Source organism: Muscardinus avellanarius (assembly GCF_963383645.1).
Source record: "Muscardinus avellanarius genome assembly, chromosome: 17".
Lineage (NCBI taxonomy): Eukaryota > Metazoa > Chordata > Mammalia > Rodentia > Gliridae > Muscardinus > Muscardinus avellanarius.
Genome location: NC_137803.1, coordinates 61,536,363 through 61,559,836, shown reverse-complemented (window position 1 = coordinate 61,559,836; position 23,474 = coordinate 61,536,363). Strand labels below are relative to the sequence as shown.

General features: G+C 42.2%; 1 protein-coding gene across 5 annotated transcripts in view; it reads right to left on the bottom strand.

Annotated features, from left to right (window-relative positions):
* Positions 1 to 23,474, bottom strand: part of PTPRM (protein tyrosine phosphatase receptor type M) — a gene marked incomplete at both ends in the record, with an annotated part of 778,612 nt that overhangs the window by 315,579 nt on the left and 439,559 nt on the right. For all 5 annotated transcript variants that reach the window (XM_080714509.1, XM_080714510.1, XM_080714511.1 and 2 more), the window contains 2 exons: positions 11,054 to 11,163; positions 16,925 to 17,233. In XM_080714509.1, coding sequence (XP_080570635.1) covers positions 11,054 to 11,163; positions 16,925 to 17,233 — 419 coding nt within the window. The remainder of the gene's footprint in view (positions 1 to 11,053; positions 11,164 to 16,924; positions 17,234 to 23,474) is intronic.

Below are 23,474 nucleotides of genomic sequence, written 5' to 3'. Positions count from 1 at the left end.
GTCCAAGCATGAAGCATCGCTAGCCACCTTGGGCGTTGGGCAGGCCCCGGAGGGCGGGGAGGTCAGTGTGACCGGGCCAGGAGGGGCCACAGCAAGGCTCCTGTGCACTTATGGGTGTGTACGTTAATTCTCACTACAAGGTACAATCATATTGTACTGAAAAAACTCTAGCTTAGATAGGTACACCAGGGAGACTTGTAGTATTTCTGAGAATGAAAAAGAAAATTATCTGGTTTCTCTAATAAAAGATTTCTCTGCCTGTTGATAAGATTTGGAAGAGGTGATAAAGACAGTAGGGAGATGAGGAGAAGAAGCGTCAGATCCAGAGACTAGAGGGTCATGTTTGACTAAGGTGGGTAGAGACAAAAGGAATATGGGAATTGAGCTGGGCATGGTGGCCCACGCTTGAAATCCCTGTGCTTGGGAGGCTGAGACAGGAGAATTGCACAGGTTCGAAGCCAGCTTCAGCTGGCTTAAGAGATAGTTCTGGGAGTGTAGCCCGAAGAAGAAGGCCCCTGGGTTCCATCCCCAGTACCACCAAAAAAAAGAAAAAAGAAAAGAAAGAAAGAAAGAAAGAAAAGAAGAGAAGAGAAGAGAAGAGAAAAGAAAAGAAAAATGAGATTTGGCATATCTTGGAGACAAAAAAGAATTCAGGATGGGCTGGATGTACAGGGGAGATGAAAGCCTCAGGAATGAATACCACGGCTTGGGCCTGAGCAAAAGGTGGTCCAGTTTACTGAAATGGGATGGAATGAATGAAGAGAAATTCACAGGTAAATGTGGGCATGTTGAGTTTGAGATGCCCATGACACTCAAGCGAGTATTGTGCCTGGCACAGAGCTATGCTTCGAGGGATCCAGGGCAGAAATGGAGATTCAGGGGTGACTGGCATGGAGATGTTAGTGGGATGGTTTAGGAATGGGAGGGGTCACAGTGAAATAGAGTTTAGAGAGGGACCCAGAACCACACCCTAATGAGTTTGGGTGTTTAATATAAGATGGAGACTGAGCAGTGGAGAGAGGACCAGAAAAAGAGGAAGATGGAGAAATGAGAGGAGGCAGGAGAGGGGAGAGGAGAGGAGAAGATAGGAGGTGAGAGGAGAGGGGAGGGGAGGGGAGGGGAGGGGAGAAGAGAGGAGGAGAGGAGAGGAGGAGAGGAGAAGGGGGGAGGAAAGGGAGGGGGAAGGGGAAAGGGAGAGAGGGAAAAATGGGGTTGGGGAAAGGAGAAAGATGAGAGAAGGAGAGAGAGAAAGAGAGAGAGAGAGAGAGAGAGAGAGAGAGAGAGAGAGAGAGAGAGAGAGTGTAAAAAGAATATGGAAGGCTGAGACAGGAGGACTGCAGGTTCGAGTCCAGCTTCATCAACTAAGCAAGGCTCTGTTTTAAAATAAAAAATGAAAAGGACTGGAGTGTAGCTCAGAGGTAGAATGCCCCTGGATTCCATCCTCAGGACCATGAACAAAACACAAACAAGCCAGAGTACACCTCCACGTGCGATGCATCCTCGTCATATGCTCTCTTTCATTTGTTCACTCAGCAAGTGCTTGTTAAGAGCCTCTGAAGTATTAGGCAGTGGAAAAGCTGTCCGCCCCTCACAGAAGGAAAGTTTGGAGAAGTTATTTTATACCTACCATACTGCGAGCTGAGGGTAGAGAAAAGTCTAAGGAATTCTTTGTAAATAACACCGCAGATCCTATGTTAGGCCCAATGTTATGGAATGCCCCAAGTAAAAAGCAAAATGGCACAAAAACATCCCTGATGGGCAAGGTGGCTGAAATGAATGCTTGCTTGTTTGGGATGATTTCTGATTTGCAGGTTAAGTGCTTAAAACCTTCCAAAATTATCTTCCTCGTTTCTCCTTACCATCCCAAATTCTAGCCCCAGAGTCTCATAGAAAGCCGAAATGCAGTAACATTTAAGCAGTCAGAATCTTCCAGGGAATGTGCGTTGATAGTGACTGAAGCCAACATTTTATATAGGCCTTTAATTGAGGTCTGAGCAGTTTACTCTGAACACAATAGAATGAATAATTACATTTATTTCAGAAAAAGTAAAGGACCTAGTATACTTGGAAGGAATATACAGTGTTGGAACAAAAGACAGAGATCAGAAGAAATACTCCTGGGAGAGAGGGGTGGGGAGGGGTGGCCTAGGAGGAGAGAGGTTTATCAGCAACCGTAGGGTGCGGTGAAACTCCAGGTTCTAATAGAAAACTCCATATGCACACCGCATTAAATTACAGGAGAATAAAAACAAAAGAGGGAGGAATAAATAAAAACTGGAATTAGGTCACGAGAGGCATTGAACACTGAAAGTGTTTGTGTGTGCTTGTGTATGTGTGCACGCGCACACGCGAGTTTGTATGTGTGTGTTTCTGGGACTTGGACCCAGGGACACTCTATCTCTGAGTTACACCCCCGGGCCTATTTTTAAAATTATTTATTTATTTATTTTGAAACAAGGTCTTGCTAAGTTGCTGAGAGTCTAAGCTGCTAGGCTGCTCTCAAGCCTGCAGTTCTCCTGCCTCAGCCTCCCAAGTACCGGGATTACAGTCAAGCACCACCACCCCCAGCAAACAAAGGTCCTCAACATGGTCCCTACACTCTCGTTCCTTCTGAATTATCACCTCCCTCAGCCCGTGGTGACTAGTTGAACTCCGGTGTCCAAGCTTGGGATCTAGCTTTCAGCCCCCGACACATCAATGTCCTCAACAGCTGAAAGGTCCTTTCCACTTTGCTCCCCCCAAACTGTACGCTATTCACATTTCAAATGTCAAACCGAGTGTCTGGTACTTATTCTGCTCTACTCTCAGCTGCTGGGGCAAATGTTTCTTCTAGTTAAAAAAGGGCAGGGGGCTGGGCGTGGTGGCGCACGCTTGTAATCCCCGCGCTTGGGAGGCAGAGACAGGAGGATCGTGCAGGTTCAAAGCCAGCCGCATGCGCTGGCTTAGGAGACCCTGTTTCCAAATAAAAAATATAAAATAGGTCTGGGAGTGTAGCCCGGAAGTTGAAGGGCTTCCAGGAACCCCAGTACCACCAAAAAATAAAAAAAATAAATAAATAAAAAAGGGCAGGGCCTTTTCTATTTTCGTCTCCTTCCATTATCTTTTTTTTCTTTCTTTGTTACTGAGTATTGGATCTAGGGTCATTCTACTGAGCTACATCCCCAGCCCTTTTTACTTTTTATTTATTTATTTATTTATTTATTTATTTATTTATTTATTTGGTGGTACTGGGATTCCTGCAAACCCTTCTACCTCCAGGCTACACTCCCAGACCTATTTTTGGAAACAGGGTCTCTTAAGCCAGTGAAACTGGGTTCAAACCAGCGCGATCCTCCTGTCTCCACCTCTCAGGTGCTGGGATTACAAGCCTGCGCCACCATGCCCACCCAGCTTTACTTTTTATTTTGAAATGGGGTCTCACTAAGTTGCTGAAGGCCTTGCCAAGTTGCTACGGCTGGCCTTGGATTTGTGATCCTTCTGTCTCAGGCTCCCAAGTAATAGGATTCTAAGTTTGTGGCACCATGCCCAGCTTCCTTACAGTATCTTACACATCTAAAACCTTGACAAAAAAAAAAAAAGCCCTAGCCTAGCCAGGCGTGGTGGCTCAAGCTTGTAATCCCAGCATTCTGGAAGCTGAGACTGGAGAATCGCGTTTTGCAGACAGCCTCAGCTACTTACTGAAGCCCTCTGCACCTTAGTGAGACCATGTTTCAAAATAAAGACTTAAAAAACAGGGCAGGGGGTGTTTCTTGGAGGTCGAATGCCCCTGGGTTCCATCCCCAGACCTGAAAAAAAAAAAAAAAAGCCCTACGGACTCGTTACTCTCGTGAATTTATTCAGTAAGCACATGGGAAGTGCATAAGGTTAGTGAGGTATAAGGCAAATGCTTAGATGTGTGCTCATGCCCTTTGGGAGTATTACCAACAAACCTCCAGAAGTAGGTTTGATCCCCAATGTTTAAATTTTAGTAGATACTCAAAAATTCTCTACAAGAGGTTACAACACACACACACACACACACACACACACACACACACACACACACACACACAGAGTAATATCCATCAACAGCCTATTGATCAGTTTTCCCCAGCACTTGTCTTATCTCTTCGTGCCACCCTCAGGAAGAATGTGCAGACATATTATCTCAAGCTCGCATGACACTTAGACTTCTTGCTGAGTGCTCTCCTCTGATTCTTTGTCACTATTGGTTTTTAATGTATTGTTTTTCTTTTATTATTAAGTTGCAACAAGTCTCTGTCTTATAGCCATCAGCCTGTTGACTGCTGTAGGTGCTGAAAATCATTTCTCCAAGTCTTCTGTTTGTGTTTAGATTTCATCGTAACTTCAGTGTCCAGGACTTTAAAACTATGTACATTCAAACCTGCCAATATTTCTTAATGACTTCCAGGGTTCTATGCCAGGCTTCAAAAGATATATCACAAAAACATGCTTCGGATTTTTCTTGTAATGTTCTTACAAGTTTAACTTTGTGTTTAGGCCATAAATCTGTCTTTTATTTATTTTTGTATGATGTAAGGTAGCGATTAAATATGGCATATTTTTCTTATGATAAAATATTAGGTTGCTAACATCTATTAAAGTACATACATCTACATCTATAAGTAAACTTGCACTATAGTTTCTTATACAGTTTTGAAAGGACTTACATCTAGTTGTTAACAATAATTACCTCTTAAAAGTAAAATAGAGCTGGGCGTGGTGGCGCATGCTTGTAATCCCCGCGCTTGGGAGGCGGAGACAGGAGGATCCTGCAAGTTTGAAGCCAGCCGTGCTGGCTTAAGAGACCCTCTTTCCTGCCGGGCATGGTGGCGCACGCTTGTAATCCCAGCATTCTGGAGGCTGAGACCTGGAGGATCGCAGTTCGCAGACAGCCTCAGCTACTTAGTGAAGCCCTCTGCAACTCAGTGAGACCCGGTTTCAAAATAAAGAATAAAAAATAGGGCAGGGGGTGTAGCTCGGAGGTCAAATGCCCCTGGGTTCCATCCCCAGACCCGCAAAAAAAAAAAAAAAAAAATAAATAAATATAAAAATAGGTCTGGGAGTGTAGCCCGGAGGTAGAAGGTTTTCCAGGAACCCCAGTACCACCAAAAAAAAAAAAAAAAAAAAAAAGTAAAATTGAGAATTGGAGGGCATTTTATTTATTCTTTTTATTTATTTTCTATTGTGGTACTGGGGATTAAGTCCAGGTCAGCTCTGTATCTGAGCTATACTACCAGCCCTATTATATTAATCATCATCATCATTATTGGAAATAGGGTCTCACTAATTTGCAGAGGACTTCACCAAGCTGCTGTGGCTGACCTTGAACCTGCAATCCCCCTGTCTCCGCCTCCCAAGTACTGGGATTACAGGTGTGTCCCACCACACCTGGAGAGGGATATTTTAATTTGTTCGAATTTTAAACATTTTTTGAAAAAGAATATTACGTTTATAACTCAACTAAACAGGAGATTTTCATAGCTATCAAGGAAGAATGTCATTATTAGACCCAGCTTCTAGTAAGATAACTCTGATAACATTTAAGAGGCAGAAGTGGGGAATAAGGCAGGGATGAGTTGGGGTCATGAGGAGAAGAGGCAGGAAAGGCAAGTTGCGGGGAGGTGAGGGTGGGAGGCAGAGTATAAGGAGAGCGAATAGCAAAGCCAGACTCTGCCGCGACTCCTGGAAGAAAACAATGGGGTCAGCCCATCTCAGTCATGAGCTCTCTGTATGCCTTTCATAAGCGCATCAAGAGAGCTCGATAATAATCTAAACCCAGCATATCCGCTTACATCCACCTCTTGCCATCTGTTTCTACCTCTTTCCTTCAACACCATCCAAGGTGTACCTGCCCTAAGCAAAGCCCTGGGCCATTTATTACTGACGAGTTTTCCAACCACAATCCTGGACCTCGCCTTCCTCTTTTTACAGTCTATATTCAAATGCGAGTTCACGACAGAACCCTCTGTTTCTGTGGTGCTGTTTCTTCTGTGGCAACTGTTTGGCTTTCTTGGCAGTGAAGTCTGTCCCAGAAGACTGTCATCATCCGAATGGGGGACCCCATCTGGTTCTGCACCCAGCCAGCCCCAGCAGGAAGCTGTATACATTGTAGCCTCTGGCACCAGCCCTGTGAATCACAGCACACAGGTGCATCTCAGCATGCGAAGAGCCCTCTTGAGAGACCACTGGAGGCCCCCCCACCGAGGAATCTGGGCACTCCCTCCCTCCCCACTTCCAGAAATCAGGCGGAAAAGAGAAAGACTGGTGCCCAGGAAACTTTTATTTAATCTAAGCCTGACTCATACATTTGACATTCCCCGTCTGGTTCCACTGAAAAATGAGTAGAACCTGCTCTCCTTACATAGATCTGATTCTTAAAGCCTTGATTTATGAGGCATCCACACATCCCATCACACCAGCATTTAGATCAGTGTTCAACTGGGAGACCCTGGCTGCCGAGCCAGAGAGATTAATGGCTTCTTCCTTTGAATTATCATTATTCCTGCTGTTTTTGTGGTAAAGTTACTTATCACACAAAGATATATATCCAGTGGGATTAGGAAGAAAGGATCTTGCTATTATTTTCTGTCTGTCTAGATAGCAACCTGTAGGACAGGTGGACTTACTGCCTGGATCTTAAAATGGATTTCAAAGACTGTGTCTTTTCCTGCAAAAAATCCTATTACTCTTAGGCAAGACTCTCCAAAACTGAGGCCTGGACACGGTCACAAGGCCAAAATGATGAATTAGCTGAGTTTCTTTGCTTAGTAAAAAGGAAAAATCTGAACTTGTTTGATTTTATATAGAACTCAGAGGCACAAAAGCTGAGCCATGAATTTTTCATAACAATTCTTCTACAATACAGCGGCTCCTGGACATCAACAATCACAGCATGAAAATCAACTTTCTTCTTTTATCTTCCTGCATTTGGCTTTCAATTAAATTTTTTTGCATTTCAATACTGATTTTGAAAGTCTAAGAAAATACTGGTGTGAGGGTAGTAGGTCAGATAAGGGTTTACCTGGGAGAACTGCCTGACAGCTCATTTGAACAAGCGTTTGTCAGGACTCCTGAAAGATACTTCAGCGGAGGTTCCAGATGAGGATCTGCCACGATTTTTAGAAACCTTACAACATAATTTTGTTGGATTTGCATTCAAATAAATGCTAGCTTACACACACACACACACACACACACACACACACACACACACACACACACACACACACAGAGTAATATCCATCAACAGCCTATTGATCAGTTTTCCCCAGCACTTGTCTTATCTCTTCGTGCCACCCTCAGGAAGAATGTGCAGACATATTATCTCAAGCTCGCATGACACTTAGACTTCTTGCTGAGTGCTCTCCTCTGATTCTTTGTCACTATTGGTTTTTAATGTATTGTTTTTCTTTTATTATTAAGTTGCAACAAGTCTCTGTCTTATAGCCATCAGCCTGTTGACTGCTGTAGGTGCTGAAAATCATTTCTCCAAGTCTTCTGTTTGTGTTTAGATTTCATCGTAACTTCAGTGTCCAGGACTTTAAAACTATGTACATTCAAACCTGCCAATATTTCTTAATGACTTCCAGGGTTCTATGCCAGGCTTCAAAAGATATATCACAAAAACATGCTTCGGATTTTTCTTGTAATGTTCTTACAAGTTTAACTTTGTGTTTAGGCCATAAATCTGTCTTTTATTTATTTTTGTATGATGTAAGGTAGCGATTAAATATGGCATATTTTTCTTATGATAAAATATTAGGTTGCTAACATCTATTAAAGTACATACATCTACATCTATAAGTAAACTTGCACTATAGTTTCTTATACAGTTTTGAAAGGACTTACATCTAGTTGTTAACAATAATTACCTCTTAAAAGTAAAATAGAGCTGGGCGTGGTGGCGCATGCTTGTAATCCCCGCGCTTGGGAGGCGGAGACAGGAGGATCCTGCAAGTTTGAAGCCAGCCGTGCTGGCTTAAGAGACCCTCTTTCCTGCCGGGCATGGTGGCGCACGCTTGTAATCCCAGCATTCTGGAGGCTGAGACCTGGAGGATCGCAGTTCGCAGACAGCCTCAGCTACTTAGTGAAGCCCTCTGCAACTCAGTGAGACCCGGTTTCAAAATAAAGAATAAAAAATAGGGCAGGGGGTGTAGCTCGGAGGTCAAATGCCCCTGGGTTCCATCCCCAGACCCGCAAAAAAAAAAAAAATAAATAAATAAATATAAAAATAGGTCTGGGAGTGTAGCCCGGAGGTAGAAGGTTTTCCAGGAACCCCAGTACCACCAAAAAAAAAAAAAAAAAAAAAAAGTAAAATTGAGAATTGGAGGGCATTTTATTTATTCTTTTTATTTATTTTCTATTGTGGTACTGGGGATTAAGTCCAGGTCAGCTCTGTATCTGAGCTATACTACCAGCCCTATTATATTAATCATCATCATCATTATTGGAAATAGGGTCTCACTAATTTGCAGAGGACTTCACCAAGCTGCTGTGGCTGACCTTGAACCTGCAATCCCCCTGTCTCCGCCTCCCAAGTACTGGGATTACAGGTGTGTCCCACCACACCTGGAGAGGGATATTTTAATTTGTTCGAATTTTAAACATTTTTTGAAAAAGAATATTACGTTTATAACTCAACTAAACAGGAGATTTTCATAGCTATCAAGGAAGAATGTCATTATTAGACCCAGCTTCTAGTAAGATAACTCTGATAACATTTAAGAGGCAGAAGTGGGGAATAAGGCAGGGATGAGTTGGGGTCATGAGGAGAAGAGGCAGGAAAGGCAAGTTGCGGGGAGGTGAGGGTGGGAGGCAGAGTATAAGGAGAGCGAATAGCAAAGCCAGACTCTGCCGCGACTCCTGGAAGAAAACAATGGGGTCAGCCCATCTCAGTCATGAGCTCTCTGTATGCCTTTCATAAGCGCATCAAGAGAGCTCGATAATAATCTAAACCCAGCATATCCGCTTACATCCACCTCTTGCCATCTGTTTCTACCTCTTTCCTTCAACACCATCCAAGGTGTACCTGCCCTAAGCAAAGCCCTGGGCCATTTATTACTGACGAGTTTTCCAACCACAATCCTGGACCTCGCCTTCCTCTTTTTACAGTCTATATTCAAATGCGAGTTCACGACAGAACCCTCTGTTTCTGTGGTGCTGTTTCTTCTGTGGCAACTGTTTGGCTTTCTTGGCAGTGAAGTCTGTCCCAGAAGACTGTCATCATCCGAATGGGGGACCCCATCTGGTTCTGCACCCAGCCAGCCCCAGCAGGAAGCTGTATACATTGTAGCCTCTGGCACCAGCCCTGTGAATCACAGCACACAGGTGCATCTCAGCATGCGAAGAGCCCTCTTGAGAGACCACTGGAGGCCCCCCCACCGAGGAATCTGGGCACTCCCTCCCTCCCCACTTCCAGAAATCAGGCGGAAAAGAGAAAGACTGGTGCCCAGGAAACTTTTATTTAATCTAAGCCTGACTCATACATTTGACATTCCCCGTCTGGTTCCACTGAAAAATGAGTAGAACCTGCTCTCCTTACATAGATCTGATTCTTAAAGCCTTGATTTATGAGGCATCCACACATCCCATCACACCAGCATTTAGATCAGTGTTCAACTGGGAGACCCTGGCTGCCGAGCCAGAGAGATTAATGGCTTCTTCCTTTGAATTATCATTATTCCTGCTGTTTTTGTGGTAAAGTTACTTATCACACAAAGATATATATCCAGTGGGATTAGGAAGAAAGGATCTTGCTATTATTTTCTGTCTGTCTAGATAGCAACCTGTAGGACAGGTGGACTTACTGCCTGGATCTTAAAATGGATTTCAAAGACTGTGTCTTTTCCTGCAAAAAATCCTATTACTCTTAGGCAAGACTCTCCAAAACTGAGGCCTGGACACGGTCACAAGGCCAAAATGATGAATTAGCTGAGTTTCTTTGCTTAGTAAAAAGGAAAAATCTGAACTTGTTTGATTTTATATAGAACTCAGAGGCACAAAAGCTGAGCCATGAATTTTTCATAACAATTCTTCTACAATACAGCGGCTCCTGGACATCAACAATCACAGCATGAAAATCAACTTTCTTCTTTTATCTTCCTGCATTTGGCTTTCAATTAAATTTTTTTGCATTTCAATACTGATTTTGAAAGTCTAAGAAAATACTGGTGTGAGGGTAGTAGGTCAGATAAGGGTTTACCTGGGAGAACTGCCTGACAGCTCATTTGAACAAGCGTTTGTCAGGACTCCTGAAAGATACTTCAGCGGAGGTTCCAGATGAGGATCTGCCACGATTTTTAGAAACCTTACAACATAATTTTGTTGGATTTGCATTCAAATAAATGCTAGCTTACACACACACACACACACACACACACACACACACACACACACACACACCTGCCTGTTTCTATGACAACAGGCACGGTGAAATGATGCTCACAGGAGATGCATTGAGAGTCACCCTGTGACTGCTGTGAATTTTTTTCTTTGAACAATTCATCAAAGTCTTCTCAGCGATCTATCACTCCATCATTAGATATGCTTCAGTAGACAAAACGGTATCAATGAAGTCTAATGAATGCTTTGCTAACACTCAGAAAGCAAATGTCATTATTCTGCGGTTACTCCTGAGACAATTTTTATTGACTCTGCTAATTGGATAATCAGCATTCTTCTATAACTCAGTAGAAAAATATTTCATAGTTAAGAAAGAATAGGGTTCAGTGTTTGCTTCCTAATCAATGTATATTTCAAAGTACTTTATCTGTAACAAAGGTGAGTTTTTAAAATGTAATGTTTGATACATAATAATGCACAATTCAAAAACATCCAACTAATTTCAAATATGTATCTTGAGATTACTATAATTTAAGAACCCATTTTAAAACGTTTGTTCCTATATGGTAAACGTTATAACTACAGCCAGAATTAAAATTCTCAAAAGACCTTAGGCGATTACATATTTTTTAAAAAATATTATATAGCATAGTTTGTAGGAAATTATACTATAATACTAAAAAGTCACGCCAAAAAATGCATATACTACCTCGTATAAAGTGATGACCCCGTACGTTTGAGTTGGTTCTCTCCACTGAAGAAATATCTTCTCTTCAAAGGTACTGCCTTGGATGGACTCCGTAGGAACTGCCCCTGGGACTGAAAGAGGGTGGGGAGAGGTGAATGTGGGAGTAATGAGCTGCCCCCCAACCCGGAGCCAATTCCCACTCTACTGAGAAACGAGCCTTTCCTACTCCACAGATATAGAGTTCTCCTCAAAATCTGAAATCTAAAGCCATTTTAGCTACATTGTCATTTCAGAAAATGTAATCATTTTATTTGAAAATTGGAGCGACTTAGACGAAGCTCAGTAATTATTTTTTAAATGAATGTTTGTGCATCCTTCCAAAAGAAAGGAGAGAGGTGTGGGACAGTGACAGTCTGCACGCACTGAGGTGGGAGCAGAGGGTGGAACAACAAGTTCGGGAAGTTAGTATTTAGTGAAGTTTTAAAGAAACACAGACCATATGACTCCAAAATTCCACCTCCAAGTACATTCCCTAGTTAAAGACTTGAGACATTTATGGGGATGTTAGCCTTGCTTCTTAATAATGATAAAAATAAACTGCAAAAACGTCAAATGTTTTAATAAATTTGTTATTATCATATAATAATAAAATATTGAAAAGACTGCAAAGGAATGCCAGATATATCCACCTCTCACACTGAGTCAGAAATGCAATTCAGAGAAGAACCCATACAGATGAATTTTCTAGTATACATATTCAAACACGAGGCAGAAACTGATGTAAAATACACAATACAGTTTTTAAAAATATTTTGTTTAGCCAGGTGTGGCAGTGCACGCTTGTAATCCCAGTGCTTGGGAGGCTGAGACAGGAGGATCACACAGGTTCAAAGCCAGCCTCAGCTACTTAGTGAGGCTCTCAGCAACTTAGTGAGACCCTGTTTCCAAATAAAATATATATAAAAAATAGGTCTGGGAGTATAGCCCAGAGGTAGAAAGCCCCTGGGTTCCACCTCCAGTACTACCAAAAGAAAAAAATTTTTTTGTTTAAAATATTGAAGTACTTTAATGTTCTGTTTCCAAAATTTAAAATATACAACACTCTCTTATAAGTTTGCAAGTCAATCTAATTGACATAAGAGGAAAAAATGAATAATGAATATTATTATGTTAAAATATTATGTCTCGCTGGGCATGGTGGTGCATGCTTGTAATCCCTGCGCTTGGGAGGCAGAGACAGGAAGGTCGCACAGGTTTGAAGCCAGCCACTCTGGCTTAAGAGACCCTTTCTCCAAATAAAAAAAAAGTATAAAATAGGTCTGGGAGTGTAGCCCGGAGGTAGAAAGCCCCTGGGTTCCACCCGCAGTACCACCAAAAAAAAAAAAAAAAAAAAATTTTTTTTGTTTAAAATATTGAGGTAGTTTAATGTTATGTTTCCAAAATTTAAAATATACAACAGTCTCTTGTAAGTTTGCAAGTCAATCTAATTAACATAAGAGGAATATTGAATAATGAATATTATTATTTTAAAATATGATGTCTCGCCGGGCATGGTGGTGCACACTTGTAATCCCCGCGCTTGGGAGGCGGAGACAGGAGGATCGCGCAGGTTTGAGGCCAGCTGTGCTGGCTTAAGAGACCCTGTTTCCAAATAAAAAAATAGTATAAAAATAGGTCTGGGAGTGTAGCCCGGAGCTAGAAGGGCTTCCAGGAACCCAGTACCACCAAAAAAAAAAAAATTATATATATATATATATATATATATATATATATATATAGTCTCATCATTGTTTAAAACTCAGTCTTTGAATTTGCTTTGCAACATGTACAATTTAGTGTTCTCATATGTCTAGCTTATTTATAGGATGTCAATGTTGTTTATTTTTTTTTTCTATGCCCCAGCCTTACTTTTTATTCTTTATTTTGAAACAGGGTCTCACTGAGTTGCAAAGAGCCTCACTAAGTAGCTGAGGCTGGCTGCGATCCTCCTGTCTCAGCCTCCCAGGTACTAGGATTACAAGCGTGCGCCGCCGCGCCCGGCTAATAGGATGTCTATGCTGTTTATAAATGTACATATTCTGGAGTCGCCTGGCCAGGTTGCAGGATGGCCGAGTGCGTGATCCATGCATATCTACAGATGACTCCAATGTCCTGATATTAAAACTGAGGACAAAGCTACGGTGCTGGAGACATTGTGCTTTGGAATAAGGACAGGCCAGGTGTGGTGCACACCTCTAACCCCACTCCTCGGTAGGCTGAGACGGGAGGATTGCAGGTTCAAACGGCCTCAGCAACTTTGCGAAGCTCTCAGTAACCTGGCGAGGTCCTGTTTCCAAATAAGAAATAGAATTGGGCTGAGGGTGTAGCTTGGAGGTAGGATGCCCCTGGGTTCCATCCCCAATTAAAAAGAAAAAAGAATAAAAAAGAATAGACATATAGATCAGGGGAACAGAACTAAGAATCCAAGAAATAAATGATAACATTTGCAGTCAACTGCCTTTCATGAAAGGTATCAGAAAATTCAATGAGGAGAAAATAACCTTTGCAACAAATGTGCTGGTGCCACTGGCTAGGCTATCTCCATAGAAAATGAAGTTGGCCAGGCCAGTGTCACGTGCCCAGAACCCCAGCAACATGGCAGACTGTACAGGAGGAGAGCAGCTTTGAGGTCAGCCTCAGCAACGTAGTGAGGATGTGTTTCAAAATAAAAAATAGAAAGGGTTAGGGGAGTCGCTCAGTGGTAGAAAATCCTTGAGTTCAATCCCCAGTACTGCCTCTCCCCATTCACAAAAATCAACAGTGTAGTTGGATTCTTCTCTTGTATCATACATAAAAAATTAACTAAAAATGATTAAAATCTTAAGTAGAACTAAAACTCTTACAAAAAATTTGCCGTAAATCTTCTTGGTCATGCTTTAGGCAGTGGTTTCTTAGAAATGACACTTACAGTAAAAGCGATAAAAAAAATGCAATGAGCTATATAATGAAACAGAAATCTTTCAGGCTTTAAAGGGCAAGGTTAAAGTGAAAAATAGAAGGGGGTAGTTTTTGCTAACCATCTATCTGGTAAGAAACTTATATCTAGATTATGTATAAACTATCAAACTCAAATAATAAGCAAAGAACATACTTAGAAATGGAACTCCCCCCCCAAAAAAAAAGAAAGAAATGGAATTTCCCGTTTCAAAATAAACAGTTCTCTAAAAGTATACAGACAGAGCCAATAAACACGAGAAGATACTCATAGCATTAGCCCTCAGGAAACTACAAATGAGAACCACAACAAGATATCACCTCGCCTACCGGGACAGCTGTAATCAAAAGAGGGATCATAGCAAGGCTGGCTGATGTAAAGGCATCGGCACACTGCTAAGGGGCCTGGAAAACCAGCTGCTACTTTGAAAACAGTCAGGCAGCTCCTCGATGGCTAAACATACACAGATTTACAATATGGCGCAGGAGTTCAAGTCTTAGCTATATATCTAAAAGAGTCAAAGCCTGTCAGCTGGGCGTGGTGGGACACTCCTGTAATCCCAGTACCTGGGAGGCTAAGAAAGAAGGCTTGAGGCCAGCTTGAGCAACTTAGGGAGACCCTGTCTCAAAATAAAGGGACACTGGCAGAGAAGAGCCAGGGAAGGAGGGAGTGTGGCAGACACACCCCACTCTCAAGAGTGAGCTACACTTCTTTAGTAGAAGCCAAGGATACAGAAGGCCTCCCAAGTCAAGGTTTGAAAAGGAAAGAGCAAGGCACTGGAGATTCTTGTAGAGAAAGGAACATGAGGCAAATGGATTTCAAAGATCCATGTAGAAAGTAGTGGGACAGTAAAATGGGAGGAGGCTGCAGCCACTGAGCAAGGTCAGAAAATTTAACATAAAATAATGAGGGTCTGCCAGGCACAGTGGCACATACTTGTAATACCAATACTTAGGAGGCAGAGACAGGAAGATCTCAGGTTCAAGGCCAGCCTCAACCACTTTGCCAGAGCTTCAGCTACTAGGCAAGATCCTGTTTCAAAAAGGATAGGGGTGTCGCTCAGAGGTAGAGTGTCCCTGTGTTCCACCCCCAGCACCACACACACACACACACACACACACACACACACACACACACACACATGCAGTGACAGTTGAGGGTAAAGAACAATCTGGTACTTTAGAGATACGAGCAACAGAAGTTTAGGACCAGAGCATATTTAGAACTAAAAGGTGGAGCGTTATGGTGCACGCTTGTAATCCCAGCATTAGGGAGGCTGAAACCAGAGGATCGTGTTTCACAAACAGCCTCAGCACACTTAGTGAGGCCCTCCGCAACTTAGTGAGAGCCTGCTTCAAAATAAAGAATAAAAACAGAGCTGGGGGTGTGGCTTGGAGGTTGAATGCCTTTGGATTCCATCCCCAGATCCACAAAAAGAAAGAGAGAGAGAGAGAGAGAGAGAGAGAGAGAGAGAGAGAGAGAGAGAGAGAGAGAGAAAGAGAAAGGGGGGGGTGAAAGAAGGAAAGTAATCTTCCTGGCCTGTTCATACACACCTGTGGTCCCAGAAACTCAGGGGGCTGAGGTGGGAGGACAGCGAGGTGGACGCCAGCCTGGGCAGCATAGCAAGACCTTGTCTCAAAGCAAAATAAATGCATACATGCATAAATAAATAATAAGTAAAAGTGCTAGGCTGTAGCTCAGTAGTGTAGCGTGACCCTGGGTTCAATCCCCAGTACCACTGAAAAAAAAGGATTTCTTGTCTCCGTCTTGATGGACACTCCAGTCAAGGTAAGACCAAGAATAACTAACAAAACCACTATTTGTGAGCTAGTAACTCAGCAGGACATGAGAGACGGGAGGAAGCAGAGAGAGGTGCCAGGCGCGCGCTTGCCGGGTGCCGACTCTTCCTCTCTCTGCAGTGTGTATGGAGGTGGGTCAGTAACAAATGCTCAAATATATGGGGCTACCTACTTCAGCGGAATAGTAAAGGGCACTAGAAGCGGTTCATTCAGGATTTAACCAACAATCAAAAGTATAGAAGCATCAGTTGCATGATCAAATTAAAAAAGGTTAAACATCTATTTTTCCCAGGAGAAGTTCACTCATTCAGTGACCTTTCTGAGGCCTCTGCCACTTAATTTGATGCCTGACAAATGGATGGTAGCATATGACATGCTACCATTATATTTTATATGCTATATGAACATATCATTGTACACCAACATTCCTTGCATAATAAGAGCAATAAGATATTTATACCCTTACTATGGGATTCGAGGCCTAAGTTTACTACTTTATTTTTCCCATTTTAATTTTACTATCTTAAATAATTTCTGAGGTTTATTGCAATGGTGTATTTGCTGGGTTTTTATGAGTTGCTGGTGACATACACGGTTTAGATGTTAAGAATTTATTTATTAAGGTAATATCCAATTATAACACTCTTCCTGTGTGTGTGTGGGGGTTGCTTCTTATGACCACCAACTTAATGGTATGGTTTCTCAGCACTGCTAAAAGGCCAGGGAAACCTCAATTTTGTGCTGAGTTTTTATTGAAACTATATAAAATATTTCAGAATGCCATTGGAATATATTTAAATACACACTTCATATAACTAACCTAATACCCGAGACAGCTATTTTTCAGTCCAATATGATAATAAAACTTGAATGAAGACCATTTAGAGCAATACAAAATTGCTACATAGAGGAAAGTAATAAATGACTAATAAAGAATTAAAATAAACTCCTACATCTTTCTTCTGCTGTTCAGTGCTTAGGAATACAGAACACACATATATTCATATTCCGCGACAAAGCAGTCCCTTCTGTCTTCGCTATAGAACTCTCCACCTAAAAGAAATACAGGTTGCTTCTGGGAGGAGGCGCTTCAGGAGCACAGCACTAGCAGGTACTCACGGTCCTCATCCGTCTGCACCACGAGCTCTTGACTCTCCTTCCGCCCCTCAGGGTTGGTGAGGACGAGCTTGATGCTGACGTTGGTATACGGCGACAGGTTGGTGATGGTGTGCTGAGGGTGGGAGTTCTCTGTATCCCAGCTCACTTCCTCTCGCACCTGCTCCTGGCCTCCAACTTGGTAACAGTAGTGGACGGTGAGGTTGTAACTATGGCAACGGGTCACATTATATCCAAATGGCTCCCAACGGATGGTGATTTGTCGAGATTTGACCTCCACTACTTCCAGTTTTCTTGGGCCACGCATGGGATCTATTTGAAAAGGAAAAAAAAAAAAAAATGAAACAAACGAGTTAGAAAAGATCTTGTGAAGCCCATATATCACAGATATTCCTATTTCTTCCTACTACCTGGTCTCTTCTTCTTCTTGAATAATAAAATTCCTAAATCTTAACTAGGCAAGAGGGCCTAGAATAAAGACTACAATTATTATTCTTTTATGCAGTGCAATGTAGCCTTGTCCCTTATTTTTTTCCTTTCTTTCTTTCTTTCTTTCTTTCTTTCTTTCTTTCTTTCTTTCTTTTCTCTCTGTCACTCATCCATCTATCACCCATCCATCTATCATCCATCTATCTATCTATCTATTATACTGGGGACTGAACCCAGAGGCATGCTACCTCTGAGTTATACCCCTGCCAGTTTATATATATTAAACAGAGTCTTGCTAGGTTGCAGTCCTTGAGCCCGTGACCTCCTGTCTCAGCCTCCAGAGGCCTGAGATTACAGGTGTGTGCAGCCACACCCGGCTCCTGCCTCGATTGGATGAAAGGTATAGAAGAAGCTATGGACAGCAGTTTCCAGTAGGTGTTCATCAAAGAAGGGTCTCACCGTGTTTGCTTCTTCCTCCCCACAAAGAGCTAGTTTGAGGGTATGATGCTTGGAGCTTATGTAGTCAGAATGAACCATGCAGTTTTTAATGCTCTGTTTTTAAAAGAAGAACTCAAGCAACACATTTAATAAAGAATTCAAAGAGGAAGGAGAAACCAGTGTTCCATAATCACTGAACTACCGTACCATCCCTGAATTCACTACTTCCAGACGTTTTGCTAGGAAATATTAGACATTGTCTTTTTTACTTGTTTGTTTATTTTTGGTACTGGGGATTCAACTCAAGGTATTCTACCTGAGCTATTTCCCCAGACCTCTTTGATTTTTCATTTGAAATAGGGTGTTGCTAAGTTGCTGAAGCTGGCCTCAAACTTGTAATCTTCCTGTCTCAACCTCCCAAGTACTGGGATTTCAGGCAAGCGCCACTATGCGCAGTTAGATGTTATCTTATTTAAGCCTGTTTTCTTCTGGTCTCTCACATAAGATAGAGACCCTAATACTGATACATATGCTGTATCTTTAAAAATTAATTTACAAGTATACCATCAGATAACATTGAGAGTAAACTCTTGAAAAATTCAGCACAGAACAATAGGATGATGACAGAGAACACAGCTCTGGAAAGAATCCCATCTCTTTTTGGGTATCGTTTGCATAGAACCCCACGAATCAATGCCAAGGTAGCTCCTGCCCACTCGTGACAATGTCTTAGTGTTCTTCCTTAATCCAGGCTCTAAGCACAGACTTCCAAGCTTAGAGACCTAAATTCAAATGATATGCAAGGAGTATATGCATTTGAAACAGTTCAAATTAAAATATATAGAGAAAACTTAGATTTACTTATGAAATGGTGAGAAAATACAGTAAGACTAATCATAGAACATTTACTGAGCACTTTGTATTATGCACTGATCCAAAAGTTTACCATTTAGAGGCTAGCATCGTAGGTCTGCTTTGGTACAGTGCACTGATTTTGATATTTGTTTTTCTGAAATGCGGTCACTATATATGCATGCAAGAAATTGACTTTTAGGAAGAACAACTATCCATGAAAATTTGAGAAAGAACAGCTACTATTTATATGAACTAAACTATATGATAGTTTATATATATTATATGTATATTAAAATGTCATATATTATATATATGTTTTATATAAATTATTATATAAAACCTTACTCCCTCAAAACAATTCTGTGGATTGAATACTTTTATGGCCAATTTGCAGATGCAGAAATTGTGGCCACGGCGGACTCAACTGAGTGATGAAGGTTAAGGTCGGACTGCGGTAGTTAAGCAAAATGCGGTATTCAAATTTAGATGTAACAACTGCAGCTTCACTTCTGCTGTGTATTCTCTACCAAACGAAAGAAAGCTAAGAAAAACAGAAATTAGGATAATAAAAGATGCCGAAATATGATCAAAGAATGTACAATATAATAACGATTCAATGGATTTAATTTTGACTCAGAAGTGTTAGAAGAATTCTTTTCCCTTCTTGTCCTAATTCCATAGAAGAGGAGGCCCAGGCCATTGTCCCCAGATCCAGGGCACCAGCCAACAATGAATTGCTCCAGGGAACCAGAAATGTACCTGGAATATTACAGAAGTTCATTTGTTATCCCCACTTGTGCCGACATCCCTTGTGTCTGTTCTATCACTTAGGACCTAGGGAGAACTGATATTTACCCCTTATCTGCAACATTCAACCCAGGAAAACTTTTAAGATAAAATAACATTTTTATTTTACATATGTAAATTAAAATGTATCAGCCAGATATCTACTCAAACCATGAAATTAGGTCAATAATGGTCATTTATGCTGCTCTGTACTTTAATAATTCTAGGAACCCATAACCAGAGAGATGAAAAGTGCCCCAAGGAATCTCAAGTGACATTTTTATGAAATGTTCCTTATTACTAAATTGACTTTTTATATTTAAATGACTGGTGTTGGGGAAAACATCATAAATAAGTTACTCAGAAATAACATGGAGGTTTTCTTCAGATTAGTGATTTCTTACATTTTAAAGGAAATGTCTAATTTTATTTAATGCTTCATTAGTTGAATGTTTATAAAAATCTTTTAATAAGCTCCAGATCCCTATACATAAACAGATTAACATGTGTCTCTTTGCCCTTTTCCTTATTAATCATGGGTCTGTGCAAGGACTGTTCTAAAGCATTTCCCCAGAGTTTTCATCAGTTTTACTTACTAATAAAATGACTAAAAGCTTCAGATATTAGTTTAAACAGGCAGTGCAGTTCTAACTTAATTTCAGTGGAAAACTACTTCCACTGCATCAATTACTCTGCATCATTTAATTTTATACATTTCTAGCCAAGAAAATAAACACTTCAATTAAGCACCAGGATTAAAGAGCAAAGGATCCTGTCTGTCCACGGGTGAATTTTTCTTGAAATGTATGCCCCCTTTCTTTTTATTAGTATCTCTCAGAACTCTGTAAAAATGTCTCAAGTTTTTCATAAATTCGGTAATTTTTAAGCTGTTTTTTTGTGGTACTAGAGATGGAAGCCAGGGGCATTCTACCTCTGAGTTACACTTACACCCCAGTCCTATTTTTTATTCTTTCTTTTAAAACAGGGTCTCACTGAGCTGCAAAGGGCCTCACTCAGTAGCTGAAGATGGCCCTAAACCCAGATCCTCCTGTCTCAGCCTCCCAAGTCCTGGGATTACAAGTGTGCACCAACAAGCTTGGGTTCTATTTACGTTTTTGCAACAGGTTCTTGCCAAGTTACGAGATGCTGGCTTTGAACCTGTGACCCTCCTGTCTCAGCCTCCCAAACACTGGGATTACAGGTGCGCGCCACCATGCCGGGCTAAGGTCTGACTCTGTGATGAAGAGTCTTGTACTTTAAGTTTCAGGTTAGCCAAAATAAAGCTACCTCAGGTAGCTTCAATTCAGACAACATGGGCAGTTTCAACTTGAGGGGGCTCCTTTTATGATTTCCCACCTTTTTCATGGTGCCAAAGCTATTGTGAATCAAGTAGGAAACGTTCCTCACATTTTGGCTTTCATGTTTTTGCAGGCCAGCAGTGTGCGGGGCCATCTTCTCTCATGACGCTGGGTAGCAGCAGGGAGGTGCGGAAGCCCCGTCATCAGAAGGGGACAGGGACTGGCACTGTACGGTAGGCCCTGCTGCTAACCTACTGCACCTTTGATTCATGGTGTTTTTATCTTACAGTGGGACTGCGGGGACGTAACTCTGTGAGAAGGAGAGAAGTTTCTAGATTTTCTCTATGCCTTCTGTGGGATTTTGCCTCTGGCGTACAGTTCTGCTGTGCCTACTACGTGCTGTTACCAATATAGCAGGGTCAATATCAACAGGACAGGGGGAATCATAAGGCTATCGACCACTTAGACTGATTCCTGAGGACTCCTCCCACTTGTCAAAAGCCTGAGAGAGAATTTATTTATTTATTTTTGTGGTACTGGGGATGGAACCCAGGGGCATTCTCCTCCAAGCTACGTCCCCAGTCCTATTTTTTATTGTTTATTTTGTAACAGGGTCTCACTGACTTGCAAAGGGCCTCACTAAGTAGCTGAGGCTGTCCTTGAACCCCGATCCTCCTGTCTCAGCCTCTCAAATGCTGGGATTACAAGCGTGCACCACCACACCTCGCTTGAGAGAGAACTTAAACGAATGTATGGCACAGGCAACGAGGTTCACTTCAGACGCAGTACCACCAAACTCATGCCAGGGCCCACGGCAAGGTTAAGTGAGTTGGGAAAGGCTGGTAAAAGTCAGCTGGGCCCATGTGCGAGGCCTTGGGTTCAATATTTGGAAATGCACGTATGTGCATGTATGTATACACACACACACACACACACACACACACACACACACGTGCCATCATGCACCTGTGAGAACACCTCCTTTAATGGCAGCGTTGGAAGGCCAAGTCACATGACTAAGGAAATCTGGTCATTCTTTGGACTCATCCTAAGCATCCATTTCCCCCTCATTGCCATTCTGCAAATTTTAATTCTACACCAGCAATGGATTTATTATTCTGTGTCAGAAGCCAGCATTGCACGGTACCTTTATTTTCAGTGTTTCTGTGAAGCCATTGGTATTACAGTGCGGGTAACTGTGAACGAGCCATTCCCCGGGGGCTTTTAACGGAGTGAGTCACACCCACCATCACTGAATATTTTGAAAAGCATCACTATAGAAATATCTCACCCCCTAGGAAATTCATGGCAACTACCTAACCAGAAATGTGTTGTTCTGGTAAGATAATTGCGACTCCCACTGTGTCTCTGGGAGTAGAATACAAAAATTGCCAACATCAGTATAAAAAACCCTGGCATTCCATTACTGCCATTCCTTGTGCATAATATGCTTCTTTTCCAGTTAGATAACAGGGTGTAAATTACATCCACAGGGCCACCGATCAGAGGATATGTGGTCCTTTTATTATCATAATGATGCTACTGAGGACTGACCAGAATGGATTCCAAGACTTTCTCTCTTCACACTCTCTCTTGGGCCACATTGACATATCCCACCTTCCCTGGAGCAGGTGTCATGGCAGGCACCACTGACATGAATCCTGAGGCCAGCCGGTCCATTCTGGGCCCACTGAGTCATGGTAAGAGACTGGAGTGGCCTCCCCCAAGGAACACGATGGCTGTCACACCCGAAGCCCAGGCCGGGAGGCCTTCCCGGTTACCCTGCTGGTGCCCGCAGCGATTTTATGTGTTCTCTTCCTGCCAGTTTGAGCCAGTTATCAGCAGAGAAGTCTGACAGGTGCAGTCCTGACCTGGGGGAGCGGCGGGGCCCGGCTTTCGCCTCCAGCACTCCGGTCTCCTGTTTAATCAGCGATCCCAGCTCCTTCCACATTCAGCCCCGTTTTTCTCTGAATAAGGGCAGAAACTGACTGATAGGATCAATTTCCACTGCAGGTTCAATTCACAGCTCATTTCTCTGGAACTCTGCACTTTACCGTCTATTACTTCTACAGTGCTCTTTCAGAAACTCAATTTCAGAAGTGGGGAGAGATATTCGGGTGTAATTTTAGGATCCTGCCATTGATAATCAAAAACATAGATTACAACCACGGCTCCCACTAACAGGTTTCTCTCTTCTACCCCTTCATGAACCATATCGGAGTCTATTACAGTAAGGGCAATACCACCTGGATGGCACAGTCCCCCCTCCACCTCGGCGCGTGTACTTCTGAATCGTCGGTCCCACACGAGGGTAAGAACATAAAAAGGCTGCTTCGTTTACGTTGCCATTCAATTAAAGCAAGGACTGATGAACTAATATTTCGTCGACCTACTGAATAATTCAATTTTCCTAAGCAGTAAGAATTCCAGGCATGTGACAGTTTTCAAGGGACATGGTACACTTTTGAATTACTGATATCAATGCTTTCCAACATTTAAGTAGTATCCTTGGCCGGGCGTGGTGGCGCACGCTTGTAATCCCTGCGCTTGGGAGGCGGAGTCAGGAGGATCGCGCAGGTTCAAAGCCAGCCACGCTGACTTAAGAGACCCTGTTTCCAAATAAAAATATAAAATAGGTCTGGGAGTGTAGCCTGGAGGTAGAAAGGTTTCCAGGAAGCCCAGTACCACAAAAAAATAAAAAATAAAAATAAAAAAATAGCATCTTTGTTACTGAAATTGAAAAAAAT